The following is a 10680-nucleotide window of genomic DNA, read 5'->3' on the forward strand; positions in this document are numbered from 1 at the left end:
TAGTTTTGAAATAATAGATTAGAAGGCAAACAAGTTATTCAGCAAAAATCCACCACTTAATCTTGAGCAACTCTCATCAGTCCAAATAAAGTGATTAGATCGTCACTCTTACAACGCACCAATAGGCCTAAAGTGTAAAACGCGACATATATGCAGAACGTCTCAGGGAACATGAACTTAATAATCTCAGGTCAACAGCCTGGGTGGTATACCAGCTACAACAGACTGCCTCAACTCGCATGTTTAAGAAATATATTTTTGACCATAACAAAAATAATTTTTTTTAGGTACGTGGATGCTAACATTAGCTTTATGACTAGAAATTAATACATTTATTGTTTTATTTCATACCTTAAAATAGCAAATCAGTTTTAGTTCGAAATTACCCCTTCCACCTCCCTGATGGCTCAGTGGTAAGTCTAAAGTGCTTATAACGTTAAAAAAATCGCATTTCGATACATATCCTATTTGTGCTCAATAGAAAAAAAATTAGCCAAAAACTGAAAAACCAGTCAACAGTCATATGATTTATTTTTCTCAGGCAAAATTTTTTACTGAAATTTTGTGTTTAAACTTATAAGCTGAATGTCAATAGAAGTCATTCGTTTGTTTCAGTTTCATAAAGAAAAGACCATGGTTTTAAGAACAGCATAATCTGCTCATTAGCTGTATTACTGTGTATAGGTTGTATTCAAGCTACTGTATTACCCAGGTAAGCTGGTTTAACTCATATGTGACCTATATTTAGACATTATTCAAGACATTGGATTAGCAAGGAAAGATACGGATCGTAGAATATTAGCTTCATTAGTTTTGAGTTTTGTTTTGAATGTGTATCTAAGTCATTACTATTTCAGGGTTGAGGGTCGTGATGCCGATTGTTCATATGGTTTTGTTAAATATACAAACAAGCTATGAGGAAAGCAGAATAACTTGATAGCCAGTTGATGATTAAAGTTTCATATAGTATGTTTTGTACGTTGGTTATTCTTGTTCAGTGTTATTTGTTTTAGTTGTTTTTTTCTTTCAACCTCTTTATTGTATAATTATATTTTGTTATAGGTATATTAGTTGGGATATTATATAATGAGTTATCTGTGACAATAAGAATAAATATTTACACAAAAGTTTTGTAATGACCCCATACGTCAGTAAAGCTCTGAAATACATACGTTACAAAAACGAAATCATTGCAGGTTTTTTACTATCCAAAAATTAAACAATAATATAACACAAGGGTAACAGCGTTTCTAGAACTTCGTCAGTCAACAGAGCTCTGTACATTGAGTTTTTAAGATGGCTTAACTTTTTTCTCCTTATATAGGGTAGAAACCTAAATAAGAAAATGTAATACGAATACAAGCCATTCACTTTATAAATGTCGCATTTAACAAATAATAATTCTGCTTTTTCTTCCTTTTATCAAACGGAAATTCTAGTATATACACATTATGTGACTTAATAACATATATTTTTAATCATCATGCCAATATGTTTATCGATTATATAGAAAAAGATACATACCATATGACCAAACGTTAATAGTGTTAAGAGATTTAATAGAATTTATTTGATATTTTGTGAGAAATTTGTATCCTTTTTATTGAGATCAGTGATGTCTTACAACTGTTTATATTGTGTTATTACATTTTTTTTCTGTAAACTGGTAATTTTACTTTTATTTATTTTACAGAACCATCATGCTGGTTGTACTATTCTTAGCTGCTTTTTTGTGGATATTGATTTTATTGGCACATGTGTTGGCTCTCAGAAACAAAGTAGGTAACACTAATATTAATATTCAGTTGATTGTTTTTTTAGCTATAATTTGTGAGCATCGAAGCATATAGCAAACATATATTCCTCCCAAAGATACGATGTTGTAAATGTCGAACTACATTCCTGTTTGTCTTGAGGTATTCACCAAGTTTACTAGACGAGCGAAGCGCAACTTTCAAGCAATCTTGCTCTTTCTTGTGACGTCCCCCGCTAGTACAGCTGTATGTCTCCTGATTTGCAACGCTCAAAGCAGAGTTCGATTCCTCTCGGTGGGCTTAGCAGATAGCTCCATGTGGCTTTGCTGTAAGAAAACACACACACACTTTCTTGTGACCACTGTACAAAAGTATTTCTTGAAATACTGGAGGGTTCATTTGCCAACTATCAAATACTATAATATAATCAAATACTGATATATCCTGAGTAAGTGCTTATAAAAAAAAAATAGTAATAATGAGAAAAGAAGCTGGGAAAAAGTAATCGATTCATGCATATCACTATGTGTTTTATTTGAAGTGTGTTTGTTTGTTTTTAAATTTCGCCCAAAGCTACTCGAGGGCTATCAGCGTCCCTAATTTAGCAGTGTAAGATTAGAGGGAAGGCAGCTAGTCATCACCACCCACCGCCAACTCTTTGGCTACTCTTTTACCAACAAATAGTGAGATTGACCGTCACATTATAAATGAAAGGGCGAGCATGTTTGGGAATTCGAACCCGCGACTCGGATTACGAGTCACCCATTATAAGTGTGTGTGTGTGTGTGTGTATTCTCATTAATCCTACGGAATCTTGTGTGTGAAAAGAAAAAATAATACTGCTGATTGTCTGGGTGTGTTTGGTTTGAACTTCGGGGCGAGCTATCTATGTTTAGAGGGAAAGTGTGACGGGGATTACGAGTATGTTTGGTGTGACCGGGATTATGAGTCGAGTGCCTTAACCATCTGGCCATGTCAGGCCGTAATGCTGCTGGAATGAAGGAATATCAGATGAAGAAATTGAAGAGTTCGCATGGTACATTTGAAGACAGAACAGCGTGGAGATGATTGATAGGCAAATCTTAGTCCTAACTGACGTTGGTTACATGAGGTAACCTAAATAATAATCTCTATCATCATAAATAACAGTTGACTTCTTTACTAGACGTTCAGTCAAATCGTGTTTTAAACATAAAATCGATAAAGTTTGAGTTTTTTAGTCATGTACTCGTGAACACTATGTTATTTTAGGAGTGTTAATTTTAAACTGACTCCTAATGCTTCCAATGGCGGTCAAGTAGTGTTCAATAATATTAAAATTATTCTAAGTGTCTCTGACGACATTACATATGTCAGTATATCATTTTTATGACTACTTGGAGAGCCAGAACTGTGTCAACATACATCATTCATAAGAGTATTTAGAGAAACACACATCTGTATTAAAATACACCCTGTAAAACTATTTAGAAAACCACAGCCATTTCAGTTTATATCACTTGTAAAACTACTTAGAAAACCACAGTTATTTCAGTGTATATCACTTGTAAGACTACGTAGAAAACCACAGTTATTTCATTTCAGTGTAAATAGCTTCTAAGACTACTTAGAAAATCACAGTTATATCAGTGTATATCAGTTATAATGTCGCTTAAACAAAATTTAATGACATCATTCGAATATTGAAACATACAAGAGTAATACACGAGTTCATTATAATTATATTTTCGTGTATAATATCAGTTTAAATATTTAGATACCTTCTTTTGAAATACCATCTTGTTTTCAGTCTGTTATGGGGTACTTGTACATTAAAAAATAATTTTGGTTTTAATTACACTTACAGGTGATAACATGGGATTTTAGAGATTCGTTCATCACTAGATTAGCTGCTACGATTTTGGTTATTATTTTGATATATTCGGTTGCTCAAGCAAACGTGGTAAGTAATCGTTACTTATATGTAAATCGTGTATTAATATTATGTTTATAAAACAGGTTAAAGGACTGAAATTAGAAAGTTAAGATATTCTAACAAGAAATATATGAAAAATGTATTTAGGGCAAAAATAAAAGCCAGTTTCCAGATATTATCTCTCATTCAAGGATTTTTAGTTTTTATGTTGGATCGTAAAGATGCCTTAGTTCTGGTGTTTACTTGGAAGCATTTTTAGTTCCCTGTAGTACCTTCAGGTACTATTTTTGTTGTTTGTTTAGCAGCCGTTCAAAAGCGTGTGTAAAGAGCAATAAAAAACATTTAATCACCATAGTAACCATTTTAGCTTATTGTTATATTATTTGTTCTATATTTTTACGATAACATATAGTTATTGTTTTTATCTCAAACGTACGATTGTACTGAATTAAATAAGATTTTCTGTTTAGTAACACGAGATTTTCTTGCATATGAGCACCTGTATTCTTTTTACTTGCTATATTACCAGTAATTTTTAACATTCGATTTGGCAGTGTTTGTGAGAACTCATATTGCATTAAACTGCAACTCTCAGCTCTTAATGTTATAGATTTGTTTATCCCAACTAGTAAACCATCGTATTGCTACTAAAGAAGTTGAATTTCGTTAACAGTATCATAGCTTTAAAACTATTAGGGAAACAAAACTGATTAATTATCGATACGTTCAATACCTAACGACCCAGTTTCCAGTTTCGGGAGATATGTTGTTGTATTTTCTACGTTCACGAGAACCTAATAAATTGGAACTGGAATTATGGAAACTACCCCTCCCACATAACTTATACTTTCAAACGTTTTTTTTATACAACTCATTCACACACTATTCATGGATCTTCACCAAACTGATGGGTCAGTGCTGAAATACTTGCAAATTTGCAGTTTTTATGGGCGTTGCTCCTTTCTGACAATTACTTATAAGGGAAGCAACTTTTTCAAGTCGTAAAATAACCTTTAATTAATCATGAATTTACATAACATCCGTCCAGGAGACGGGTACTTGAGCATTTTTATCTAAGGCTAGTAAAAAAATGACACAACGAACCTAATTTGAACATACAAAAGGTGGCACATGTTTAATTGTTACACATTATTATTGATGTAGCTTATACCGCATCATTTCGTGATATAGAAATGTAGATATGATTACTCTCTTTCAGTTCTCGTGTGCTGTAGAGCCTGTCTGCATGGAAACAACCACAAATGTCACTCAGGCCCCACTGTACGCTGACCATCAGTCATGCTCACTACCCCATTACATCGTCATTAATTCTTGTCTTGCCTTCCTACCTATTGTCCTCTTCCTCAGACTTGCTATTATCATCAAGGGGGCGCTGTTGCTTCCAATGACTGTCATTTTCTGTATGATCACAGAGTTTACCCATGCGCCGCTCTTTAGTTGCTATGATGCACAAGTCAGGTTGGTGGAAATGTTTAGTTTAAAGTTGATTTTATTTCCTTTTTTTTCTATCTTGTGTAACAAAAATAAACAAGAACGTTCAGCGTATTAACAACGACACAAATTAAACTTTATATTTCACTTACAACTTGAACGAACTTTAAAGTGTTTTTAACTTACTTAAACATTAAAAATATGACTGCCAAAATCCAATATTTTCAGTTGCAAAGTGTAACACTCGTTAATTCATTGCTTTTATAACAAACTCATGTCTATCGATCTGATGACAAAGGTAAAAATTAGTGAACTCCAAGAAAAATAAATACATAGAATAAGATCACAATATTTTATTGGAAAACTACCAAAATCAACGAGTTATAATTTATTATTTAATAGTAACAAATTTATGACCGTTCATTTATCCATATAGTCTCATAATATCACCTATTATTTCCCACGTAGAACACGAACCATAACATTACTGGGTATTTTCGCCTTCTTACTTTACTTGTATTATTTTCAGACCAATATTTTCAGAACTTTCATATGCGCAATGCAAATAGTGTATTAGGGCCTAGGTTTGTACTATTTTTAGGGTCCAAAATACTTTATAAGTCAGGTTAGAGCTTAACTTAGGATGGAAATTACTTTTAAAAAGTATAATGACTCATTTTTTTCTAACTAATTCTATTAATTACTGAAGTTGAAGAAACGGAGTCTTTATTTCCGAAGAAAGAAAAACAAAAGAGCAAAAACCATTCTCACATTTAAATAATTAACATAAATTTGAAGAAATAAAACATTTATTTTCGTTTGGACTATGTTAATTAAATGCCTGTAAGAATTAAAGTTAACCATAAGAAGATATTTTTAAAAGTTATTTAAATATTTTTTAAAACCAATAATTAATTATTATATTTCGATCCGACATGGAGTCAGCGGCAAGTTTACGGATTTACAACGCTAAAATCCAGGATTCGATTATTGACATAACGCAGGAAGCTCGTTACGAAGTTTTGGTGTAAAACAAACAGCAGCATTTTTTTTACCAATAACAACGGTCAAGAAGTCATTCAAGCGAAATAACTTAATCACTGCAAGTGTCCAAACAACGCTCATGACTCTTACGTGTAAAACAGAAAAGCGACTTTATGCATTAAACAAATCGATAAGTGCCAAATGGTTTAGTAGCTTACAAAAGAAGACAAAAAGCACTACACTCAAAACTAGGGATAAACCGTGATAGGTTGTCTACAAATACTTGCATTTTATCATTAAATTAACTAATATATAACTTGGCGCCTTACTAACTAAGTCAGCATTCTTATCCTTCTATAGAACGTGAAATTAAACCATTAAAAATTAAATTAGTCAATAAATCACATACATTTTCACGAAATGCCATATTTATAATGAATATCTTTGTAAGAGGGCTTATCCAATCTCGCTTTCGATAAAGTTTTCTTACACTAGACCAGATAGACGTCACTAGTTTCTCTTCGTTTCCTTATTTGAAGTTAAGCACCCAGTTCACACAATGGGCTATCTTTATTGTGTCCACCTCGGGTATCGAAACCCGGTTTCTGGCGATATATGTCCGCATACTTTTATAAAGTTATTCCTGGTATCTTGGGACGAATATCGCTGGTTGAATAAATTTTTAAATGAATTTGAATTGTAGTTAGTTCCTATTGAATGCACCGTTTTGAAAAATATATGTTGCAATTTTTAATAAAAATGTTAGGTAACAATAAGTTATAATGAAAACTTTACATTTTGAAGGTCTCTGCATTCGTCTATAGTGGCTAAAAATTATCGAGGTAAATTGATATTAATGCGTAAAATTTTTTAAAGTGGTCCAATTACAGATAATCACGTAAGGAACTGTCAGGTGAAATTTGAATATTTTTTTTTCTATTTTCTTTTAGTATAACAAATATTACAATAATTCGTAATAAGTCAAAACCACTTTATTTAACTGAAAAATAAAGTTATAATACTAGCTTTAGATAACTTGATTTAGTACTGTAGTTACATCCTGTACTCTTGAACAAACTGAAGTAATTGCTTTAGTTCCAACTACATTATTTTGGTAATGCATCTGGCAGCTGACTAGAGTGCTCATTAATTGAATCTATATAGTATGCTAATAGGAAGCACATATGTTGGACCACAACGAAAGAATATAGCATTCAAATGTTATTTGTTGTCTTATGAATAATTTGAATAACATCTTTCATTCCTCTACCTTCGAGCTCCCACATGTATTTTTTTAACATATATGACGAGATTCGTCATCTTAGTTCAGACGGTGATAAAATTAGATTCCGGAAAATTCTAAAAATGTGAAGTATTTTTCTCAGGAAACAAACTGGGAAACTTAACAACTTCAATAACGCAATATTAATTTACAAGTGGTAACACTGTCCACAGTGTATTAGTTTACTTTTTACTGAAATAATATTTTTCCAAATAAGGAGAACCTTCAAACAACATTGATTTGAATTTTAAATGTCTACACACACTGAAAAAAACTTTCTAACAAACAAAGTAAGCTTTAACTAATTTCATGCTCTTTCCCAGTAAAGCAAGTTAGCTATTATGTTACAAACAGCATATCATTAAAGAAACCACAGATAATAATGCAATTAAAATATTCATACATCTAGAAATTACATTTCTAGTGTGACACAGAGAAGCAGACGCATATTAATAAATATGTGGCAAGGAATTTAGTGTTCCAAATAATTTGTTAATCATATGATAGCATATTCAAAGGCAAGGTCATTCTGTTGTACAGTAAAGTAAGTTTTCTATGTAAAAGTTTAATTAAATAATCTTATCATACACTAATGCTATAGAAATCATGAACAAATATTTCTAATCCTTACTGTATCAGTAAACAAATTGAACTAGTTGGATACCTTATATGGATGCAAAACGAACTCAATTAGTTGATATCATGTAGAGACGAAAGTGCTACTAAAGATTGAGGTTATAGTCGGAAATTGAGGGTCTTTAGATTGGTATTTCTTTGTATATTATATTTTTCAGTGGTAGAAAGTTTGAATTATGGTTCTTAAAGCCAAACATTATTTTAAATAATAATATTTATTGTGTAGAACCGATTAAAGATTTTAATAAGATGCATATGAAAATAGTTCAGCTTACAATGTGCCGCTATTCATAAAACTCAATTCAAAGACTGAATTTAGTTATATTTATGTCTTTCAGAACTACTGTTCCCTTTCATATCTTTGGAATCGTGGCTATATATCAGTTTTTACTTGCTGTGTTGGTGCAAAGTCGCCAAGTTGAGTGGACATCGAGGCTGGACTTTTTGTGGAATGCCCTGGTAAGTGTTGAAACTAAGACTAAAACGTTATGTCTCCTTTCTCTTTATGGTTTTTATTGATAATTATCTTACTTGTAATTAATTATCATATAATTATCGTGTTGTTGTTTTTTTATATGCCACGATACTTATGAGGAGACCATCAACAACTAGGGTTCAATTAGCTGTCAACAAAAACTGTAACAAATAGATAATGTTACTGTATCCCCGTGGGCTTTCAAGGCTAAAACCCGGGGTTAGATTCTCTGCAGTAGATACAGCAAATAACACAACATTGCTTTGCTCTAAAATAAGCAAGCAAAGCAGATAACCTACTTGATTCACTTAACGTCTGACAGATTATTTAGGGAAACTGAAAAAGATAAATCAACATTCTACTGAGCGTATTTATAATATTAAAACTGTGTTAATTTTGAGGTAGATAATATTTTAAAAGTATAAATTGAAGTATAGATAGGAAATAGTGTCAAAGTTTACCTTAAATAGGTTTAAGTCACATATGGTCGAGTTGGTTTACAAATTATTCATTACAACAACATAATAACTGAAAACTACTGTTTTTCTTTTTGAGCAATTATTACTAACTTCTAACACGTTTTTGAATTTTGAATTGTGGGCGCGTTGTATAAGAATTACCTTCAAATTTCAGTGTTAGGTCAGATCACAGTAACCCAAGAATTGTCGGTAGGCACTGTTGATGGTTTCTTGGTAGCATGGTAGTTTTGAAACAAACTAATATGTAGAAAACCAATTTTAGTAAATAACCCTTGTGTTTCCCTATGTTTGTGTTCGATTTTGTTGTTTTCACTACCTGCTTGTATTTCTAGCATATAATTATGTATGTCAGAAGGCTTGTATATACCCAGTAGGTATTTGCATGACCAGGTGGTTATGGCGCTAGACTCGTAATCTGGGGGCAGCGGGATCTGATCCCCGTCACATTAAACATGCTCACCCTTTCAGCCGTTGGGATGTTATAATGTTACTCTCAATCCCACTATTCGTTGGTAAAAGAGTAATCCAATAGTTGGTGGTGGGTGGTGGTGACTAATTGCCTTCCCTCTAGTCTTAAGCTGCAAAATTATGGATGGCTAGCGCAAACAGCCCTCGTGTAGCTTTGCGCGAAATTATAAAAGAAAGAAATAATACACCCGCTAGTGACTGTATTAGTTAGTAGCCTTCAACAACAACTTATGTATGATGAACAATATCAATTATTGTCTAGACAGTTTTGGGGGTGGTTGAGAGCAAGTAGTGCAACTTTCTTGCTATCCGTTCGTGAGTGTTTTAACCTCTATGTTTTATATCGTACACTCTGTCTGCTGCTATTTCTTATATTGGACATAAGCTGTGAATATAATGAACTTATATGGAAGACAAATATACAAGGTGAGATAGTTTGTTTTTTTTCCTTCCTGTCATTTGTTTAATCGCTATGCATATCTAATATCACGAACTAGGCGAAGGGAAGCTGCTTAATTTCCGAGCGTCCCATATTTTTTATACCCAAATTCCTGCGAAGAACTTAGGTGAAATTTTATATACAGCAAAAACAAAACTATATTTTAACAAAAGCATATAGATTCCCATGATCAACAACCTCGGTATTTCTACACAACTATTCAAACATGCCAACATTATCAAAGAGACTCCTACCCTCCTCCTCAGTGGTACAGCAGCATGTCTGCACAGTCACGCCGCTATAATCCGGGTTTCGATAGCAGTGGTGGGCAGAGCACAGATATCCCACTTCTTAGCTTTGTATTTAATTACACACAAACAAAACCAGACTCCTGCATAATTAGCTTCAATATTATAAGAAATATGCTAGTAAAAATATAAGAGTTAATATTATTTCGTGAACTGGTCATGACGAAAATGATATGTTAATTAAAACTACGATCAATGGCCAAAATGTAACACGCTGTGAGTAATGCAAAAACGTAGCAAAGGTTGTTACCTAGGGTTCGGTAACAGTGTAAGCAAAATAACAATTTCTGATAGGGTAAACGTTGAACCTAATCCTCCAAGTCCAAATTCTGATGAAGAAGTAAGTCAGTTCACAACGTAGGGGGAATGCAAGTCTAAACAGCACCTGACTCTTCCAGGTCGAGCAAAACAAAGACCAAATGCTGACCACGACAAGGTTAGTTCAAGTTTTGTGGACGCTTCTTTCGTACGTGTTTTTTATATTAATT

General features: G+C 32.8%; 1 protein-coding gene across 1 annotated transcript; it reads left to right on the forward strand.

Moving 5' to 3' along the window:
* Positions 1-631: 631 nt before the first annotated feature.
* LOC143235502 (adenylate cyclase 1-like) lies at positions 632-10617 on the forward strand. The gene is made up of 6 exons (XM_076473706.1): positions 632-712; positions 1694-1778; positions 3601-3696; positions 4889-5148; positions 8362-8482; positions 10487-10617. The coding sequence occupies exons 2-6, from the start codon at positions 1701-1703 to the stop codon at positions 10496-10498; spliced, it is 567 nt and encodes a 188-aa protein (XP_076329821.1). The 5' UTR covers positions 632-712; positions 1694-1700; the 3' UTR covers positions 10499-10617.
* The last annotated feature ends 63 nt before the right edge of the window (positions 10618-10680 follow it).

The sequence above is a fragment of the Tachypleus tridentatus genome, chromosome 12, assembly GCF_004210375.1.
Source record: "Tachypleus tridentatus isolate NWPU-2018 chromosome 12, ASM421037v1, whole genome shotgun sequence".
In the NCBI taxonomy this organism is placed as follows: Eukaryota; Metazoa; Arthropoda; class Merostomata; order Xiphosura; family Limulidae; genus Tachypleus; species Tachypleus tridentatus.